The sequence below is a fragment of the Phyllobates terribilis genome, unplaced genomic scaffold, assembly GCF_046119375.1.
Source record: "Phyllobates terribilis strain yellow unplaced genomic scaffold, ASM4611937v1 Scaffold_5__5_contigs__length_657084704, whole genome shotgun sequence".
Taxonomy (NCBI): domain Eukaryota; kingdom Metazoa; phylum Chordata; class Amphibia; order Anura; family Dendrobatidae; genus Phyllobates; species Phyllobates terribilis.
Genome location: NW_027362765.1, coordinates 469,312,098 through 469,335,417, shown reverse-complemented (window position 1 = coordinate 469,335,417; position 23,320 = coordinate 469,312,098). Strand labels below are relative to the sequence as shown.

The window sequence follows — 23,320 nt, the reverse complement described above, 5'->3', positions numbered from 1 at the left end:
AATATCCGCATGTGCACATGTAGTCATGCGGATATTAAGCGATTCAATGCAAGTCAATGGCGGCAATTACGCTGCGTGTCCGCAAAATTAATGGACATGCTGCGGATTTTTCCGCAATGATAATCAGCAGCGGAAATTTCAGCAGCATGTGCACAGCACATGCGGATTATCATTGGGGACCATGGGGCACGTATTACCAAGCGTTTTTTAAGCGTTTTCGCTGCGGATATTCTGCGGCAAAAACGCTTGAAAAACGCATAGTGGGCACGCAGCTTAAGTGTTCAGGAACCATTTGCCCAAGTGCAACTCTTACCTCTGTAGCAAGACTTTGACTTGCTGCATTGTCTAGCAAAAATTTCACAACTTCCAAGTGGTTTTCCTGTGCTGCCATATACAGTGGAGTGAATCCATTCTAAAAGAAAAAAAATTATAATACAAAATAAATACATTTGCATTTGATAGGACATTTTGCATACTTCTAGCTTCTCCATTATACAGAAGCCTCTGTTGAACATAGGCATTCCCTAAGACCAGTGGTTCCCATCCTTTTTATGATTGGAAACTTCTGAACATATTCATCCTTCTAAGTATTTTTGTGTAGGGGCTGCTTAAGTATTCTACCTGGTTAAGAATTAGTTGACTGCTTTGTCCGCCAACATGGCAAGCATCCTGAGACTGAAATAATTGTGCTACAGTATCTCTACTCGTGTTGTATTCTAGGGACCTACTGGTCATGATCCAGAGAAACGTGGTTGGGCATTCCTCATGTACATATAAGAAAATCTGAATTTATCTCCGCTCAAGAACCACCAGCATCTAAAAAAAATTACAGACTTTACAGGAATTTAGAAACCTTGATGAAAACTGTTATCCAATGTTTCAAATACAAGTTGTCATATGATAGACTTAATACAAAAATAATAATAATAATATACATTTAAATTACTTTAATAATTCATAATTAATTATTATATTATTGTACTTATATTTAATTTCGATGTGACAATTTCTTCATCCCCTTTTGCCATAAAACTTGATATTTTCCAAGGACATTTCCTTTTACCTTGACCAATCTAGCTCCAATTTATATAGCATTGAAGCTTGTCTGCATCCTACTGGGAAATGTTTTTTTTTTATCCTGCCCTTGAATAACCTTTTTTAGTAACCTGAAGTCATTTTGATGACATTTTCAGTGATTTACTTGTGACTAATAGCATGCAAGTCCTGATGCACTCGATGGGCTGAAACACTCTAAGCTTTAGTTTGTTCTTGCTATTGGTTAAAGATACTTTGATCTCTTGTAGGGACCATACCAGCTTTGATAATCCTGTCTTAAATAATTATCAGGATGGAAAAATTACTTTAGCTAAGAACATAGAAAACCCTCTTGTGTAACAATAAATTGGTAGGGCAGTTACCGACGTCCAGTTAGGGGTTGACTTTCATGAACTCTGTTAATGCAACCATCTAAAACACTTATACAACTGTCATTATCTTTTGATTCATGTATGGTCACTATGGCTGCACGTTAAAGGGGTTGTCCACTATTAGGACAACCCCTTCTTGATCTAAATGTTTAGCCCCGATAAAATAAAAAAGCCTATACTTACCTCCCATGCCGGCGCCGTTCCATCAGTGTCGGCACTCGCAGTCCAGGGGTTCTTGTGCGGTTGTGTGACATGTAAGCCCTGCACCCAATCGGCGTTGGCGTCACTGTCCCGGAGAGGTGAGTATAAGCTTTTTTATTTTATCAGGGTCAAACATTTAGAAGGGGTTGTTCTAGTAGTGGACAACCCCTTAAAGGTTATGTTCCCATGATGAGTTTTGGTGAGTTTTTTTAAGCTGCATATTTTTAAAAAAAATTAAAGTAACCTATTTTACTTTATGGGTGCAGAAAATTGCAACACCAAAAGCTCATCGTAAAAACCCATTGCCTTCAAAACAGCATTATAACATCAATTCTTCTAGGTATACTTGCGATGCAAAAAATGAGGAAAAAAAATCTGTTGCAATGAAGTCAAGGATGACAAGGTGCTGGGAAGCAACGAACATCAATTAAGAGACAGCAGCAGGTTTCAAAATGTATCTGATTTCTTCCTCATACATGATTGCCTGAAAAAGAAATCAGTTTGATTTTGAAACGCGTTGCTGTCTTTTAATAAACGTTCATTGCATCCCTCCACCTTCACATCCACAACGTTTTTTTTTCTCACTTTTTGATTTGCTATTATTTTAATGAGCAGTTTTATCGGCTTCACTACTACTCTCATCACTTGACCTGCACAATTCCACCAGGTGAGCAGATTCCATCTAGTCTTCTCTGTTTCTCACCACCAGGACTTCACCATGGAGCGCTACTATTTTGTCTTCTAGGTACACTTGCACAGGATATTAGTCATGTGTATGAGTAAACAATTATACCAAACAGGTATACACAGTCATTAACTGAAACAGAAACAGCTGTGTAGGAAGCTTAGAACTGGGTGAAGGATAGCCTAACGCTGTCTTCCACAACCTCACTTTTGTAGCAGCTTCATGTCAAACATCATACACCATGTCAAGACTGAGCACAGCAATAAGATACAAGGTAGTTATACTTAATCAGCCAGGTCTCTCCCAGGCAAAGATTTCAAAGCAGGCTGGGAAATCAAGTTGTGCTGTTCAAACTCCTTTGAAGAAACACCAAAAATGGGCAATGTTGAGGACCGTAGATGTAGTGTTGGCCAAGGAAACTTAGTGCTGCAGGTAAAAGACACATCATGCTAACTTCCCTTCGAAATCGTAAATCGGAAGTTGCAAGCCGTGCCATCAGCTCAGAATTGAAATCAACCAATTGGACCCAGCTACACCCACCTATTGTTCAGAGAACTTTGGCCAGAAATAGTCTTCTTGAAAGTGTTAAGGCCAAAAACCATACCTTCGACGTGGAAAAAAGGCCAAGTGACTCAACTATGCATAAAAACAAAGGAACTGGGGTGAATAAAATGGCAGCACGTGCTTTGGACCGATGAGTCAAAAAGTGAATTATTTGACTGTAACAGAAGGCAGTTTGCTTAAAGCAAGGCTGGGGAGCGGTACAATAATGATCATCTGTAAGCAACAGTGAAGCATGGTGGAGGGTCCCTGCAAGTTTGAGGCTGTTTTTCAGCAAATGAAGTTGGGGAAAATATACAGGCAGATACTTATCCATTATGTAATACCATCAAGGAGGCTCTAAATTTATTCTGCAGCAGGACAACAAGCCCAAACATACAGCTAATGACAAGAACAATCTTCAGCGTAAAGAGGAACAAGAAGTCCTGAGAGTGATGATATGGCCCACATAGAGCCCTGATCTCCACATCATCTGTCTGGGATTACATGAAGAGATCTGTGCACCACATCTTTGGTTAGTTCCTAATTTGAAGCAACCTTCCTGCTGAGTTCCTTCAAAAACTATGTGCAAGTGTAGTTAGAAGAATTGATGCTTTGATGCTGTTTTGAAAGCAAAGGACGGTCACGCCAAATATTGATTTCATTCAGATTTTTCTGAATCAAAATGCAAAGTTCTATTAACACATCTATTTTAAAGCATTCTCACTTTGCAGCATTTTTTCACACTTGCCTAAAACTTTTGCACAGTACTGTACATCAAAAGTATTTCTACCTGCATTGTTATTCTATGTGATACCATACTTGAAATTACAGCCGGAGCCTAGGGGACAGTCTAATCTTTTCTAAGTGGCATGGATATGTTCCTGATGTTCTGCACTTGGTGTTTGCTTCTGAGAGTAAAATTAGATAATCAGGGGAATAGTGTGGAAAGTTCCTGTACGGACCCTGATGTAAGGTTACAATGGAGAGATTAGCCAGGAATGTGTTTCATGAAGCCATTACCTCCCATTGGCTCTAAATGGGCAGACGTTGTCGAGATGCAAGCCAAAAATCATCTTAGACTGTTTTTTACAGCTTTTGATATGGGACAGACATTATTAATTAATAACCATTAACACACCATAATTGACAAACAAAATAATCTGAATAGGGCCCCTTACACATCCTATTTAGGAGATCCGATCTCCAATAGATCTAAAAAAGGAGGGGATCGCAACATAAGAGAAAAAGGAAGCATTCCATAAAATTTCTCCCCTCATTCCCCCATGATCTAGATGACCTTTCATGTCTGTGTATCGCCTAACACCTTATTGATTTTAATGGAAGCTATACAATGCTTAAATGGGCTGCCTTGCCTTACACTACAAGTCGTCAGTCATTCTATGTGACTGCAGACTTGTGAATCCTTAAATCGTGTGCACTGTGAAGAATCTGGGGGCCGGCACTAGGAGCGGCATGCGTGTGACCACAAGTATGCGATTATGCGATTAGCATTAATGCAGTCACGTGCTAACTAGACGTGCTGGACATGTCTAGTCGGAATGTGGCCATAAGACACAAATCAAATACTTTCACATGACCGCTTGATCCCGGTGCTGAGACTGAAGAATCCACACAGTGCACAGGGCCCGTGATGTGAGGATTCACAAGTCTGCAGTCACATAGAGTAATTGAGGACTTGTAGCCTAAGGCCGGACTGCACCCCAATCTGCCTCAAGTCAGTGTAACACCGCAGCTCTGTACATTACTTAACGGCCGCTGCCGATGGCTGCGGCTTATCTCCCATTCACTTGCAGGGGAGATTGACAGCAGCCAATAAATAACGTACAGAGCTGTGGTATACTGCTCCATTCATTGCTTACATCCGGCCACCGCCAAAACAGATATCAGGTGATAGTGGGGCTGTTGGGTTTCGGAACCCCACCAATATCAATGTGTAAGTCCTGGACAACCACTTTATCAATGTGCCAGGAGACTGCTGAGGCCAGTGATTGGCTGAAATGGTCATATGGGTGTGAATAGTGTATACAAAGATGGGTGGTCATGACCAGACTGGCAGCCCTGGAACAGCTGGGGAATTAACAGATAAGTAATATTGTTTTATTATTATTCCATTATAGAATTCCAGGCTAGAACATTTCTTTGAATTTCCCCTGTTGTGCTGCGGATGAACAAATCGCTTACTGACAGATTCTGCTGCTGGGGATCGCAGCAGAGAGACACCCTGTACTCACTTTATTTTATGGAAGACACTTTTTACACAGTGGACTGCCCCTTTAAAACATTATTTAGCATTGAAGTTTTTATATAGTCTGTAGTCTGATGAAAATCTGTATTCTCTGATGTTGGCTATGGGGTGTAGTGTATGCTAGCTGCCACTTGCAATGCTGGAGTGTATAATCATATTAAACCGGTTTTGTGGATTTGGAAATCCCTGTTCATTAATTGCAGTTTAAGTAGTTTACTTCACCCTTCCCCGGTCCAGATCCAAGTCTCCGTCGCTGCTCCCGATGTCCATTACTGTTTGCAGTGCTGACGTTACATCGACGGTACTGCAGCCAACAACTGATCGGGCAGAGATGCTGAACTCAGTTATTGGCTGCAGTGCTGTCGACATGATGTCAGCGCTGCAGACAATAACATACACTAGTACCAGGAGCTTTACTTAACCTCTTCAGGTGTTGTATCCTCTACACACCAACAGGTGAGCACAATACCTATGGGTTGGGTGGATAACTCCCATCCCCCCTTCCTACTTGAATTTTTATAGTGTTTCCCTATGAAAGCTTTTCCTCTTCCTCCTTTTTAGCTTTACTACACAAGGCTGGACTATATAAATATATAGTTACCCAAACCAGGCCTGGTACATAGTCCTAATTCTTAAACATACAATTATACTTTACCTGTACCTATTTTGCACTACAATATGTACAGTAATTTGTTGCACTTTTCCTTTTCTGTGTTTCCATTCCTTCAACTTGACCAATCATTGTTTAGACTCCTAAAATAAACCTGTTAAGTTATTTTATCCCAATATCTCGTCTGCACTAAGCCTTGCTTAGTGTTACCTAAGTCAACCCCAGCGGAAGATAAAGATCCTCTTGCCATTCTACAGAGCACCCAGCAAGATGTGAGCTGAATTGGATCCCTTTAAAAGGAACAGTTGCCCATTAAAGAAAATCTGGCAGCACGTTTTTGCCATGTAATCTGAGGACAGCATGAGGTAGGAGTTAAAACACTGAATTCAACAATCAGGCTGTTTTTTATTTACAATGAAGGTTTTATGACTAGGACATTATTATGGCTGGAAATAGCTGCCCCTGCCAAGTGGTCCAACCACGCCCCCTCCTGTGATAAGCTGCTCACTGTCAATAAACAATGTACACAGAGCCCTGTGGTGTGGGCGGGGTTAGCTTTCTCAGCTCTGCTGGATGGTACATCTAAGAACTCTGATTGTCTCACAACTGCTGCAGCTAGTTAAATAAGTGATACATCGTTGGAATCGGGGTTTCTTTTATTACATTATGCTGCTCTCAGATGAGGTAGCAAAAACCTGCTGACAGATTCCCTTTAATAGTTACCTTTTGATTTGGGGATTGTTAAAAGCCAAAACTGAACTAGTGTATCCAATTGGTAGAAAATGCCAATAAGATGCCCAGAAGTAGACAGCCGCTACCTCCCAAATCTTGAAAATAAGATAATCCCGACCTTTTTTCATTTGCACTTCAAGGGCCAGTAAAATAAGCTATTAATCTACTGAATGACTTTGCGAGTTGCAGCTGTCATCCTCACATTATACCAGCTTCCTCAAACAGCTGAACAAAGATCTGAAAAGGGAAGCCACCATAGATGAGTTGGAGGTCATAAAGGTCTCTGCAGTGTGGGAGTCTTAGCACTGCCGATCAAGGGGTGATTTTAGTAGCTGATACGTATAGCACCTCGGCTGGTTTTAGTATTTTGCAATTTATTACATTTCTGCATCCAACGAAATTATTTTTCTGTCTGTTCTCTGCTTACACTAGGAAAGGCGGAAATGTAGCTGACTGTACTCTCACTCTCATTATCTATTCAGACCATGTAACAATGCAGTTTGCACGACTGTACTGAGGACACAAGAGTACCGGCTCGAAAGTCGTCTGGGCAGAAATTGCTCTAAGGATACTCTCCTCTCAAAAAGTCATGGCACATCACTAGGACATGACAATACTTTACAATGTGCCAATCATAAGATCTGGCGGGGGTGACCTTCTATTAATGTCAAGCAGAAAATAATTATAAAATAGAAAATACAAGTAATATAAAGTAATTACAACGTTACTGTATATTGAAAAAAAGTTTTTATGCAACATACTGTGCACAGAGGGCCCTAATTTTTTAGGAACTGTTACTGGAAAACGTAAGTGAACCCTTTGGAAAATCTCTCTTCAAATGTTCATATAATTTTTCTGTCTCTCTGTTCTGTTTAGAACAAATGGGACAAACGGAACAGAAAAACAGAACTGATAAACGGAACAGATTAACTGAATTAGCGTCCTGTGCATTCATGTTTCTAACAGAAGCAGACGGTCCCCTTTGATATATACATCAGACATATTTGTCTTTTGTTGTTTAAGTTTAGAACTTTAAAAAAAAAGTTCTGCATGCAGAAATATTTATTCCGTTTTAAAAATAAACGAACAATGAACAAAAAGCAGACGGACCCAATATAACGTATAGGGGTCCTTCCTTATTAGTGATGCCGGAACGTGCTCGGATATGGGGTTATCTGAGCACGCTCGTGTGCTATCAGAGTATCTTCGGCGTGCTCAAAATCTATGTTTGAGTCGCAGAGGCTTCATGTCTCGTGGCTGTTAGACAGCTGCAACATATGCGGGGATTGCCTAACAAATAGGAAACCCCCGCATGTGTTGCAGCTGTCTAACAGCCGCGAGACATGCAGCTGCAGCGACTCGAACATAGTTTTCGAGCACGCCGAAGATACTCTTTTAGCAAACGAGCATGCTCGAATAGCTCCTTATCCGAGCACGTTTGTGCATCACTATTCCTTATGATTAATTTTGGCACAGGACTGCACAGGACGCTAGTTACTTTTATCTCCTCTAAGTTGAACACTACAGATTTTTAAAAAAAAATGTTCATGTGTCTATTATTGAAAAAAAATAGAAAAAGCCAACACTATTTAATAAAAAAAAACAAAACAAAACAAATCCATTGCGGCCCATCTCAATTTTTAGAAGAGAGTACCTGTATGTTCCAAGTTGGGCCCATACTGCGACCCAAAAAGGCTAGAGGGGAGGGCCACATGACTAGGATGTATGCAGGGCCTTTGTATTTGGGTGGGGCATCAGTCAGTGGGGGAACCTAGTAGGTATCTTAAGATGGCGCTTTAGAAGGCAATAAACAGGGTCAACACAGAAAGGTAGAGGTAGATTAGGGGAGAAGGGTGATTACGTAGTCCTACCTGAGTGGTATACAGATGTGCCATGCAAGCACAGCCCGTTACTGGATCCGTGGGCTGCACTCGATGGACATGCTATACATTGCTATGGATGGTGTCCTAAGGTATGCACATTTTTGAGTTCCCGAAAGCTGCAAATTTTTGATTTATTTGCCCTGTTCTTGGTTTGGTTGTCCATGTTCTATATAAAGCTATTTTGCTAATAGCCAAGTACTAGACCTAATAGCTAAGCCGAGGAGTACCAGGACTTGTGTCTTCTTATATGACTGAATATTGATGTAGCCCACACAATGGAGGTTGGCATCTCCCACACTGCGCCAGCTCCTCTTTTATTCCACTGCTCATATAATAAGATTTTTTTTCTGGAAACTTATGATAGATTTCTGACATTTATCTTATGGATATTATTTTCAGCGATGAGTAATAAATAAAACTTTTCCTAGATTACCCAAGGATTTTAGCATTTGATAAAATCTCTTAATGTATGAAATTATTTTGACAGAAAATCTAAAACTGAGACTTGACAGATTTCCAAAGTAAATCTGTTTGCGACAAGTGTACTATAACAGAAGGTATTTTTAGCACTTTGGTTGTATTAAATACACATTGTATTGGAAGGCTAGGGTCACACGTGTATTCTCTCATCTGAGAGAAATTGGTCAATTATGCAAATTACAATATGATAAAACTCTGATTAGATTGATCTGAGTGTGATCAGAGTGTGATCCAATTTTCTCGGATGAAGAGAAGATGGAGAAAAAAATGTCTCCATCGGGTCAGTCGGTGGAAATCCAACTGAACTCAGATGTCATCCGAGTGCAGTCCAATGTTTCCACAGACTTACTTGACTTGCATGGCCGAGTGCGATCCGAATATCAAGTCTAACTAGGGCAAGCAGCAATTTTTTCCTTGGACAGTCTCTGTCTGAGGAAAAAAATGGGACATGTGCACGGTCCCATAGACTAACATTAGTCCAAGAGTGATCCAATGTTTTGTCAGATTACACTCAGACCAAAAATACGGTTGTCTAAACCTTCCCTTAGAGAGTCCAATTGTATTTCATTTTCTTTGACGAGTCTGTGGTCCCATTCTTGCCAGTGTCACGCAGTCGTCCTCTGGCAGAAGAGTTATACAAATGGATACAGAACTAATTTTTCAAACTTAAACATGTAAATCTACCTCATGCAAAATATTCAAAAGACTTGGCTAAATTATTGTAGTATATAACCACTCTAAAACATAAGATACCTCCGCCCACCCTCCATACAATCAAGATAAAGGCAGACTGTGTAGCTGCTATGGGGGTCTTAGAAAGAAGAAGCTGAGGCCTAGTTGGTCTCATCCAATTGAGGGTGCAAAAACTTGTGTAGGACTCTACATAGCAGCCACCAGGATCATGCCAAGAGATCAACAGAAGGAAAAATCTTAGATGCCAAAATTCAGCACTAGAGATGAGCGGTGTCCGACTAGAACTGTTCGCCAATCTCAAATTCGAGCTGTTTTGGGCGGTGTTCGAGTTGTTCGACGAACCCGAACGATTTGCAAAAAATTCGGCTGTTCGAGGTTATGTTCGATAACTGTTCGTGCACCAAAAGCGTGTCCTGCATGTCTGGCGCTATTTAGAGCACCAATCATGCAGGGATTGTCTGCCACTCACTGTAATGCCACAGCCATGGTGGTTGTGGCATTACAGTGATTGCCCAAATCGATGGGAACAGTGCTCACAGTGAAACATGAAAAGCCGGCAATTCAGCAGCGGCATACACCGGTACCCGACAATTTAGAACCGAAAGAATAGAGCTTCACACATAGATTAGATAGATATAAACATGTCAGCCACATATATACGAAGTACAGTGAAAGTGCTGCTTACTGTACTTGTCATTAAGCGTAAAGGATTTATCAAAAAAAATAATAGTGTTTTCATGCACCGTCTCTTTAAAAAAGCCGGCCGGCAATTCAGCAGCGGTACCCGACAATTTAGAATAGAAGGAATAGAGAATCACACATAGATTAGATAGATAGAAACATGTCAGTCACATATATATGAAGTACAGTGACAGTGTTGATTACTGTACTTGTCATTTAGTGTAAAGGATTTATCAAAAAAAATAATAGTGTTTTCATGCACCGTCTCTTTAAAAAAGCCGGCCGGCAATTCAGCATCTGTACCCAACAATTTAGAATAGAAGGAATAGAGAATCACACATAGATTAGATAGATAGAAACATGTCAGTCACATATATATGAAGTACAGTGACAGTGTTGCTTACTGTACTTGTCATTTAGTGTAAAGGATTTAGTAAAAAAAATAATAGTGTTTTCATGCACCGTCTCTTTAAGAAAGCCGGCCGGCAATTCAGCATCTGTACCCGACAATTTATAACAGACAGAATAGAGCTTCACACATAGATTAGATAGATAGAAACATGTCAGTCACATATATATGAAGTACAGTGACAGTGTTGGTTACTGTACTTGTCATTTAGTATTAAAATAAAGGATTTATTATTAAAAAAATTGGCGTGGGGTTCCCCTTAATTTTAGTCTCTAGCGGAGGTTAAGCAGACAGCTGGGGCAGATGTTTGAAGCCTGGGAAGGGGGTAATACCCACGGAGCTTCCCAGGCTACTAATATCAGCCCCCAGCTGAATACATAGCCTTTACTAGCTATTAAAATGGGGGACCCCCCAAAAAAAATGACGTGGGGTCCCCCCTAATTTAATAGCTAGCAAAGGCTAGGCAGACAGCTGGGGGCTGATATTAATAGCCCAGGAAGGGAGCCATGAATATTGGCCCCCTCCCAGGCTAGAAAAACCAGCCGTCAGCCGCCCCAGAAATGGCGCATTCTTAGGATGCGCCAATTCTGGCACTTAGCCTCGCTCTTCCACGCTGCCCTGGTGCGGTGGCAGGGGGTAATAGGGCTGGGGTTGATGTCAGCTTATAATGCCAGCTGACATCAAGCCCAGGTTAGTAATGGAGAGGCGTCTATAAGACACCCCCATTACTAACCCCATAGTCAAAGTTAAAAAAAACACAAACACCCAGAATAAAGTCCTTTAATTGAAATAAAGACACAATTCTTTATTGTTCTAAATTAAACCATACTTACCATCACGCCCATTCCAGCTGAAGCCAACGATCTCCTGTAATAAAAATAAAATAATAAAGCAACCTCATCCTTACCTTTCCATGGTTCCCACGACAGCTTCAGCTCTGCTACATCGAGATGACAGGCTGGACCGCAGCAGAACGCCGCCATCCAGCCTGTCATCCCGCAGACACTGAGAAGCGCAGGCTTGCTTGCGCTCTGCAGTGTCTGGCTGTGACGGCATAAAGATGAGACGAGTTCATGTCCAATAATTTAGAACAATAAAGAATTGTGTGTTTATTTCAATTAAAGGACTTTATTCTGGGTGTTGTGTTTTTTTTAAATACTTTACTAGAAATTCATGGCGGTCATGTCTAATACTGGCGTGACCCCATGAATTTTGGGCTTGGGGCCAGCTGATAATACCAAGCTGGCCCTAACCCCTTTATTACCCAGTGAGCCACCGCACCAGGGCCCTGGATGAGTTGGGTACAGCGCCAGAAGATGGCGCTTCTATGAACGCGCCATTTTCCGGGGTGGCTGCGGACTGCAATTTGCAGCGGGGGGGGCCCAGAAAGCTTGGGCCTCCCTGCGCTGCAGATTCCAGCCCCCAGCTGCCTAGTTGTACCTGGCTGGACACAAAAATAGGGCGAAGCCCCACGTATTTTTTTTTTAATTATTTATTAATTTATTGCGGTGGCTCACTGGGTAATAAAGGGGTTAGGGCCAGCTTGGCATTATCAGCTGGCCCCAAGCCCAAAATTCATGGGGTCACGCCAGTATTAGACATGACCGCCATGAATTTCTAGTAAAGTATTTAAAAAAAACACAACACCCAGAATAAAGTCCTTTAATTGAAATAAACACACAATTCTTTATTGTGTTCATATATATGTGACTGACATGTTTCTATCTATCTAATCTATGTGTGAAGCTCTATTCTGTCTGTTATAAATTGTCGGGTACAGATGCTGAATTGCCGGCCGGCTTTTTTAAAGAGACGGTGCATGAAAACACTATTACTTTTTTTAATAAATCCTTTACACTAAATGACAAGTACAGTAAGCAACATTGTCACTGTACTTCATATATATGTGACTGACATGTTTCTATCTATCTAATCTATGTGTGAAGCTCTATTCTGTCTGTTATAAATTGTCGGATACCGCTGCTGAATTGCCGGCCGGCTTTTTTAAAGAGACAGTGCATGAACACACTATTATATTTTTTAATAAATCCTTTACACTAAATGACAAGTACAGTAAGCAACACTGTCACTGTACTTCATATATATGTGACTGACATGTTTCTATCTATCTAATCTATGTGTGAGGCTCTATTCCTTTTTGTCTAAATTGTCGGGTACCGGTGTATGCCGCTGCTGAATTGCCGGCCGGCTTTTTTAAAGAAAGCGTCTTCTGAGCAGTTTGTCAGCTTTTGGACACCTTTGAAGGTGTTTTCTATGTGTTTCTATGTGTTTTTGTTTGCCTGCCATTGGTTTTAACGGTGTTCGACGGTGTTCTAAGGTGTTCGACGAACAGTTCGACGAACAGTTCCTCGAACATCCCGGTGTTTGACGAACCGAACCCGAACACTACGGGGGTGGCTCAACACTATTCAGCACCATAATGTAGGTTTCGGTTTTATCTCCGCCATGGGGACTCCTCTATTCAAAGGAAACCACTTCAAACAAAATACCTATATCATCCGCAAGGATCTAAGTTTTTAAATATAGACGCTAAAATCCCAATAGAACATATGTATAATTATATATTTCAAGCTGAAAAAGTAAGTGTATAATACACACATTACTGGCATCTGACATCCTACCTGCGACTGTGCATTGACGTTTGCGCCATTTGATACCAAAACTCTTACGACTTCTGTCTGTCCAGCCAATGATGCTATGTGAAGAGCTGTATTTCCTTTCTGTAAAAAAAAAATAATAAAAATATGACTATTATATTATTTTCGTCTACATTATGTTTTAAGGCATAAGTGTCAGAATAAAACAACAGTTTCGCCGCTTCAATGGAGTTGTGTGGTTTAAAAAATACATAATCCTATCCCTTACTAATATTATTAGGTCTATGGTTCTGATGAAAGGAAATCTGTTCTATATTGGGACATAAAGATTAATAATCATCTATCCACAGGTTAGGTGATAACTTACTGATAGACTGAGTTTAATAAAACAAAAATAAAAGTTATTCAAGAAGAAATGGAAAACTTAGAAATTAACAAAAAGAAGGCAGTGATTGCAAACAAAATGGGCATTATTATTCCCTGACATTTGGAATAAATATATAATGCATACCCATCCTGGTACTGGAGCACCCTATGGATCAAGAGAAGATCCCAGTGTACAATGTCAATGAAGGACAGGATACAATGGATATAATCACAACTGGGCCTTAGTTCCTTAGGAGTCTCAAGGGCTCCTGTATCACATGAAGACCAATGTATATACGAAGAATGTGGTATCTAAAATACATTTTGTCGGGAAGAAGCATTTATCAATTTATAGAGCTAATTAATTATATTATCAAAATGTAGTTCATCAAGAACTTCAAGAAAGTACATTTAGGAGAAGGAGATATATTGAAATATTGATCAGCCTCTTGAGATCTTGCCACAGTGAAGAAACATTTCACCATTATTTCAGATTGCCCCTTAAACCTCATTGCAATACTAATAAGAAGTGGCATTCAGCTTCAAGTGAGTGATGAGTAGAGGGGACCTTGTGCTGCAATAATTACGGCGGAGATGTGAAACATAATGCTTTGTCAGGTGGACTTGTGAAACGTGGTCAACGGATGAAATGAATCTGGATATAAGGCACAAACCTTGGTTGCCGCATCCACATCAACACCTCGTTGGATGAGTTCTGTGACTATTTCTACATGCCCTTCTTTAGATGCAAGATGGAGAGCGTTCAACCCATTCTGATAATGAGAAATACACAGTATTAGTAAACATGGTCATCAAAATGAAAATCTATGAACATATGTATACTCTTTACTCTTCTTCGCCCTAGACCTTTCAGCAACCTTCAACATGGTCAATGGCTCCCATCTACAGTATTACAACTCCTCTTGTCCCTCGGCCTCTGAGACTTGGCCCGCTCCTATATCTCCTCATCCCTTCACATCCAAACATTTAAAGATTTATTTACTCTGTTTCCTAAACTAGAAGCTGTAAGTCATCTATAATATAGACATGTCAGAACATAATACTACTAGTGGTTGATTAGCTTAGACAGCGCCACGTTCCGATATGAAGGGTTTTGCATTTCAGGGGCATAGAGATTGCCCCTGAAATGTCAAATAAGTAAGATCACCGATCAATGAAGGGAAACACATGATCTATAGATCACAGTATCTGTTTTTTAAATTGATGGAGGGCCAATCTTAGAGATCCACACTTTAATCGAGTGCTGATTTTTCAGGGTATGTGCACATAGTGTCTTTTTCGGAAGGATTCAGCCTGGAATTCTCCTGAAAAGCGCTCCGTAAAATAAACATATTGTTGTTCATATCTTGGGTCTTATGTCACGTCTTTTAACCGCTCCAGTTTTAGGAAACCCTGACAGGGTTAAAAGAAGTGACATTCTTATTTTTTGAATGGCTTCCGAGCTCGGAAGCCCCCCCGCTCTCTATACTTCACAGCAAAGCAGACAAGACGCCAGCAGGGGAGCCGCCACAAGAACAGCGGCTTATTTGCCGGCAAGTGGCTTAGCTTCGGAAGACTTGAGAAAGACGCTGTGTGCACAAAGCCTAATACAACCAATAACTAGTGCTGTAACCTGTAACACATAAACGATAATATTCATTTTTTTTAATTTGTATTATTTTTTTTAATTAACGTGTTTACCTGATTGCAGACATTGATATCCACACCATTTTTTAAATAGTCGAGAGCCTTTTCTAAGTTCCCGGCTCTGGCAGCTCTCAGGTAACTTGCACTTGTATCTGTCTGCTGCAAGACAAAAAAAAATAGAGAAAGCGACAATTACTATCAGTTTTTACTTTAAAAAATAAACACATTACAGAACATAAAAAAAGTGACAATAAAAGTCTTAAACAAAAATAAAGGTATCAGTCATTGGAAATGGTGGATTTAAAGTTCAGTAGCTGAACAGTGAGGGTCCGCACACGTCTGCCTCTCTGATGAGGACCACATTACTTCTGAGACCTATAGTAAGAGCATGTAAGGCTATGGTTACACTCTTAAAGCCCTATACACATTTGATTAAAGGTCTCCGAAACTGGCGATCTTAGAGATACCATCCGACCATCTATTGTGTATGGGAGTCTCTTGACTCTCCCCTCGAATCTTTTGAGAGACTGGTGAGGTTTTTATTGTTTTTTTACGCTGGAATGACATAGACTGATTGCTGCATATACTATTTACGCCATTTTTTGCCTAATTACACTATAGGACCAAGGGGCAGCTCATTTAACATACCCTATAATGATTTTTGTCGCAATGCCATATATATCGTAATTGTCGTAACTTGATTTGAAGGGTCTGTGAATAATAGTCTGCATAAGCATGGTTGTAATAAGTGTGTTGTGCGGACCTATGATACAGCGTCGATATATACCGTATGCGTATATTGTAGCCGATTTACACTGACGGCAAACACAACTGACTATTATTACAACTATTGTTTGAAGAAACTGATTGCTATTATGGAGAAATAGAGTGCAGATTCACATTCAATTCTACATTCCACCCTAAAGAGGTTTATATTCCACTATCGCACATCAACTCTTAATCTTCTTTGGGCTTTGTTCACACAGTGATTTTTTTGCACATTTATGTGTTTTACTGTATATTTTTATGAAGCAGGCACTAGGTATTTATTACATATAACCAAAAAATGGCACACATTCCTAAAAAAACCCACATTAAATTATGGTGTTTTCTTACAATTGCCCAAAAATCTACAAAAAAATGTGTAGATTAAAAGAAATGTGTCAGCAGGATTTCACATTCCAAACTATTCATATTTATTTATTTTACTCACTTATATAGCGCCATTAATTCCACAGCACTTTACAGACATTATCATCACTGTCCCCATTGGGGCTCACAATCTAGATCCCCTATCAGTATGTCTTTGGAGTGTGGGAGGAAACCGGAGAACCCATATGAAACCCACAAAACACAGGGAGGACATACAAACTCCTTGCAGATGTTGTCCTTGGTGGGATTTGAACCCAGGACCCCAGAGCTGCAATACTGCAGTGTTAACCAGTGAGCCACTGTGTTGGCCATTTATATGCACATGTAGCTCTTTCAAAGACAAGTCCAGCAATACCTTTACATGGCCAGTCTGTTCCTCTGTTACTGAGAAATCAGTGTTTAAATTGATATGCAAATGACTATGGTAAATTTGAAGCCTCTGTCACTCCAGCTCTATTCTCAACCCAGTGCTACCTCCTCCTGCTTAACAGATAGCTTATTTGCCTGAAGTCACACAGCAAAGAAGCTATCAGTCAAGCAGGAGGAGACGGTGCAGGGCTGGGAATAGAGCTGGAGTGACCCAGTCTTCTGCCGTGAGGGGAATAGAGCTGGAGTGATACAGTCTTCTGCTGGGAGGGGAATAGAGCTGGAGTGACAAAGGCTTCAAATCTACAGCCTCAGTATTGGAGGATCGGACTTGCAACGTAAAGGTATTGCTGGACTTGTCTTTGAAAGATCTACATGTGCATATAAATAGTTTGGGATGTGAAATCCTGCTGACATATTCCCTTTAAAAGTGACAAACATTCAGCAAAAAGAAACATAAGAAAAAATGCTAAGTGATAATGATATAAAATCTCAACCCAACACTTTTAATATAAAGGCTCAACACATCCTCCCACACCATCGTCATATTTCAAATGATTCACGAGAGCAATTCTAATTAACAATAAGCCCCCTTTATGCTTCATAGATAATGTGTATTCATATTCCTCATTGTGTTGCTGCCCCTGACATAGATGTTTATGTAAACAGTGAGCGCGCTGCGCCAGACGTCACGGATCCAGTTCACACGCGTCCACCCCTTCTAAATAAGGCAATTGTTTCAAAAACAAATGTTCAGCATTGCTCGCATCCTGCTCTGGGACAGAGGCCAATGGATTTTGCTGCTCAGCACAGACAGAACATACTGGAGGTTATCACTCAATGGATGACCAAAGTGCTCCTTAGATCAGAATCACTTATCTAAAATATTAAATGCCGTACATGTTCAGAGATGGCAAAAATATTATTACTCCTAAAATTATTTGCTTTAGAGTTTAACTCCCAAAGTGTTATCTAATTTTTGAGATTAGATGCTTAAATTAGAATTCCAATCATTGCAATAATTTGATAACTATTATCTAAGGATCTAATTAAAATACTCAAATTCTAATTTTTGGGGAGGTACAAATGTATAAGCTTCTGCTTTTAATTTTAGATTTCATAGAATTTTACAAGTCTCTACATTATAAATTAATAGGAATAACTGCTATCCCTCATACTGGATTAATCCTGCCATTTCGGTGTTGCAAGCCTTCTTTTTGTTAAAAATAATGAATGATTAAAAATATTTCTGAACTAATTGGCCAAAAATAGTAAAAAAATTATGACTACAGGTATTAACATGAACACGTAAGATGCATTTCCCATGTAACCTATGCATGTATTTGTAATTCCCTCCTCGCCCCCATCAACAAAAAACAGTGGTAAAAAAAGCGTTTGCACAGTAAATAGGCTGAGCATAGTTCAAGCCCAAGTTGCCTTAAAGGGAATCTGTCAGCAGGTTTTTGCTACCTCATCTGAGTGCAGCTTGATGTAGGCAAAGAGAAGCGGAATCCAACGATGTATCAGTTAGATTACTGGGTGCAGCCGTTCTGACAAAATCAGAAATTTTAGATTTAGGAATACAGCAGAGCTGAGGAAGCTAACCCCTCCCACACCTGGCTCTGTATATACAAAGTCCATAGACAGTGAGCTGCCTATCACAGGAGGGGGCGCGTCAGACTAGCATGCACGCTCTGCTGTGTCCCAGCAATGATAAGCTCCTGATGTTAAAATATTCATTGCAAGCAAATAAGACCACAGAGCTTGATAAGAGAGGCATCCCTGAAATCAGTGTTTTAACCCCTACAGCATACTGTTCGGCTTACACAGCAAAAGCCTGCTGACAGATTCCCTTTAAATAGATCAGCACAGGGTAAAGTTGGGGGGATAGGATGGATACCATTTGTACAAGTCCAAAAAAGACTTTTGCCCAGGTCTCTACAACATCTAACATATCTTTAATGAATTTTAGGGAAAGTGTGTAAGGAAATATTAGTAGCCAATAGAAAAAGTGAGATAAAGAAAGTCTTTTTATTAATATTTTATTCAATTATTATTTTATTTTTGTTCAATCAAAGTGTGAACTCCAATGTATTGGAAGTACTAGACCTTAAAGCCTTGAAATGCTGGTAATAGTCCAGGGAAATAGGATCATTTTTTGAAGGTTGTATGAAATGCAAGTAATTATTTCCCCTTTTGCTGTTGAGGATCTTTATATCATCTAATTATTTTTTGTATATAGAAGCAATACTGGAATATGGGGCCTTCATTTGCAGATCCCACTTAAAAAGATCGAATCAGTAGGCATCAATTATCCATATACGAGTATCTATTGACTTCAATAGTATAAAAAAGAAAAGAAGCAAATACAAGTTTTCATAAGATGGAATAGTGTAAGTGGCTACATTGTATTGCCTACCACAAAACAAATATTTTCAGAAAGACAAACTTTTTGCAGGATGAAGATAATTTTTAAAAGGGAATTGGAATAAGAAAGAGTAAATAAGTATCTGTCCCTCTCCCCGATCCCTGCAGATCCGGTTCTGACGCTTACTTGGTTCCTGCTGGTCTCAACACACTGAAATCCAGAAATGTCCATTCAGACCATCACAGTAGTAACCCACCTAAAACAGTGATTGACTGAGTAGACATTTCCTTCCATTTCTAATGTGTCAACATGGGCATTCTTATAAAAAAAATTTGTTGCTCCCTGGACAATCTCTTTAATGGTGTTTTTTATTCGAAAAATTCTGCAAATTCATTGGGGGCATTGATAAAACATAGAAATAATCGAATATAATAAAGCTTAAAAATGCTAGTGTGAATATTTGACAAACAGGCAAACAGATTAGGTTAAATGCCTGAAACGATCATCCAAAGGCTTGAGAAACCATTCCATGTAAATGGGCCTTTAATCCTTAAATCCACGGCCTTGACAAAATAACATCCATAACGCACAACAGTTCAAAGGAAGTTCTTCTCATCCCTGTTTCTGGTATGAAATGCTGATCTGCTGGCAGGATGGCAGAAAGTGGCTTTATACTGTAGTAGAAATCTACTGAGACATTTCTGGGCATATTGTAATATATATATATGAGAACTAATGAGATGCTAGTCAGATTTTCTTTGACAAGATTTCCAGCCATAGTTGTTAAATGTAATATCCAATCTTCCATGAAACCACTTGTGCGTCCAATGGTTCCTCGCGATAAAAAAACACAATTTTTTCAAATACAAAAAATGTCCATACAACATACACTGCTCAAAAAAATAAAGGGAACACTTAAACAACAGAATATAACTCCAAGTAGATCAAACTTCTGTGAAATCAAACTGTCCACTTAGGAAGCAACACTGATTGACAATCAATTTCACATGCTGTTGTGCAAATGGAATAGACAATAGATGAAAATTATTAGCAATTATCAAGACACCCTCAATAAAGGAGTGGTTCTGCAGGTGGGGACCACAGACCACATCTCAGTACCAATGCTTTGTGGCTGATGTTTTGGTCACTTTTGAATGTTGGTTATGCTTTCACACTCGTGGTAGAATGAGACGGACTTTACAACCCACAGAAGTTGCTCAGGTAGTGCAGCTCATCCAGGATGGCACATCAATGCGAGCTGTGGCAAGAAGGTTTGCTGTGTCTGTCAACGTAGTGTCCAGAGGCGCTACCAGGAGACAGGCCAGTACACCAGGAGACGTGGAGGGGGCCATAGGAGGGCAACAACCCAGCAGCAGGACCGCTACCTCCGCCTTTGAGCAAGGAGGAACAGGAGGAGCACTGCCAGAGCCCTGCAAAATGACCTCCAGCAGGCCACAAATGTGCATGTGTCGGCACAAACGGTTAGAAACCGACTCCAGGGTGGTATAAGTGTAGCACCCTGAGGATTCGGCTGCTACAGGGGTATTGCACCTCACTCCAGAGGTGTGGTATTCCACTCCCGGGTAAGGATGGAGTGTGGGACTGAGCTCAGTAGGCTGCATGCACTACATACATCCCATTTCCGGGGGACAGAACTACGGTACTCCCACCAAGTATATGTGCAGGTACGACAGCGTCTGTCCCTGGCTGGAGTGGGAGGGGGGTGGAACATCCCAGTAGTGTAGGGGCAGATAGGGGGAGTAGTCTGGGTAAAGCTAGGAGCTCATTGGGTGCTAGTCACCTGGGCTCACACATAGAGGGAGGTATATAAGGTGGGCACCATCTTAGGACAGGGTCTTTTTAGCCTGAGGAGCAGAGCAGAAGAGTTCAGCCAGGAGGGCTGACAGGGAGCTGTGGCTCCGGCTGGGCCCAGCTCCAGAGCCAAGCCTGCAGAGGAGAGAGGAGAAAGAAGGACCCAGAGAGAAAGACAGAGGGAACCCCAAGAACCCAGAAACAGACCAGAAAGGGTGAAGGGTTGGCGGACACGGGTACCGGAACCCGAACTGGTGGAGGCCACTTATCCTCAGCCAGGAACCGGAGGTCGTGGTCAAGATTTGCCACGACCCTCACCAAATCCACCAGAAAGGCACACCAAGCATGGGGTCAGGGAACCCAGAGGAGGTTTGACCACTAAGAGACCCGAGGGAGCCGGCCAAAGGTGGATCCCTGGTGGGAACGGCCAGAGACAGAGAGAGAGAAGGGAGCTCAGGACCACGCTTCAGAACTGCCTGGGGGTTAGCCGAGTCCAGGACCTGGTGGACGCAGCACGGCTCGGGTGGTCACTCAAGGCCAGAGTGACTGAGAGAACAACCGTGAGTAAAAACCCTGAAACTGCACCTCAAGTCTCTGACTCTCCTTTCTACAACATAACTACACCCATCATCCACACCTGCTGCCCTGAGGCCATACCCCTCCCGTTGGGGGTTATACCATCACTGCTGCACATATACCACCGGCCTCAGCGGACTGTTCTGCAGCGGCGGCCTCAAAGCCGCACTCAACGGGTGGCGTAGTCGATCAAATTAACATCTACTGCCATAGACTGCCACTTAGTTTGACACCCTGGGCACGGACCGGGTCACCGCCACAAGGACTACTACCCCTACCCAGATCCGGCTCCGGGTATCCCCTGAACATGGCCCAGGGGGCGCGTCATAAGGGCCCGACATCCACAGATGGGGGTTGTGCTCACACCCCAACACCGTGCAGGACGCTTGGCATTTGCCACAGAACACCAGAATTGGCAAAGTCGCCACTGGCACCCTGTGCTCTTCACAGATGAAAGCAGGTTCACACTGAGCACATGTGACAGACGTGACAGAGTCTGGAGACGCCGTGGAGAGCGATCTTCTGTCTGCAACATCCTTCAGCATGACCGGTTTGGCAATGGGTCAGTAATGGTGTGGGGTGGCATTTCTTTGGAGGGCCACACAGCCCTCTATGTGCTCGCCAGAGGTAGCCTGACTGCCATTAGGTACCGAGATGAGATCCTCAGACCACTTGTGAGACCATATGCTGGTGCGGTTGGCCCTGGGTTCCTCCTAATGCAGGACAATGCCAGACCTCATGTGGCTGGAGTGTGTCAGCAGTTCCTGCAAGATGAAGGCATTGAAGCTATGGACTGGCCCGCCCGTTCCCCAGACCTGAATCCGATTGAGCACATCTGGGACATCATGTCTCTCTCCATCCACCAACGTCACGTTGCACCACAGACTGTCCAGGAGTTGGAGGATGCTTTAGTCCAGGTCTGAGAGGAGATCCCACAGGAGACCATCCGCAACCTCATCAGGAGGATGCCCAGGCATTGTAGGGAGGTCATACAGGCACGTGGAGGCCACACACAATACTGAGCCTCATTTTGACTTGTTTTAAGGACATTATATCAAAGTTGGATCAGCCTGTAGTGTGTTTTTCCACTTTAATTTTGGGGATGACTCCAAATCCAGGCCTCCATTGGTTAATAAATTTGATTTCCATTGATGATTTTTGTGTGATTTTGTTGTCAGCACATTCAACTTTGTACAGAACAAAGTATTCAATGAGAATATTTCATTCATTCAGATCTAGGATGTGTTATTTGAGTGCTCCCTTTATTTTTTTGAGCAGTGTATATTACTTTGCACAATCTCTATGACAAGGAAGGGGCATTGCCCAAAAAACGTTCACCAAGTCTTGCGGGTGAATACACACCGATGAGCTCCAGCAGTGTCTCCATGTGGATTTGATGTAACAATGATAGGACTCTATCTCTTTGGGTGAATATTATGTCTTCCATTGCCATTGCTTTGCTCATTTGTTATATGGTATTATGAGAATATCATGAAAATATAAAAAATACGCAAAACAATTTGTGTGATGCAGTGATTTTTTTTTACTATTTCCAGCCATAGTTCCCATCATTTACAACGAGAATAAAATTCTATATTAGACATTAAGATCGAGTTTGGATATGTTATAGTACTAATAGTTACGGAAGAACTTTAAAGAGACCTTCCAGTCAAAATTGAAGATTTTACTATACATGAGTATTCAAAAAACTGCATCTGGTGCCCTTATTTTGATCCTTTCTGCCACCGGTCCACTCTTCTAAAACTCCTTTTGCAACTTCCTGTGATTTCTTTATGGGAAGAGTT

The 23,320-nt window shown here is 41.3% G+C and overlaps 1 protein-coding gene across 32 annotated transcripts in view; it reads right to left on the bottom strand.

The window, feature by feature from the left end:
- Window positions 1-23,320, bottom strand: part of ANK3 (ankyrin 3) — a 762,832-nt gene that overhangs the window by 211,093 nt on the left and 528,419 nt on the right. For all 32 annotated transcript variants that reach the window (XM_073685429.1, XM_073685434.1, XM_073685432.1 and 29 more), the window contains 4 exons: window positions 15,296-15,400; window positions 14,269-14,367; window positions 13,253-13,351; window positions 314-412 (listed from right to left, as the gene is read on the bottom strand). In XM_073685429.1, coding sequence (XP_073541530.1) covers window positions 314-412; window positions 13,253-13,351; window positions 14,269-14,367; window positions 15,296-15,400 — 402 coding nt within the window. The remainder of the gene's footprint in view (window positions 1-313; window positions 413-13,252; window positions 13,352-14,268; window positions 14,368-15,295; window positions 15,401-23,320) is intronic.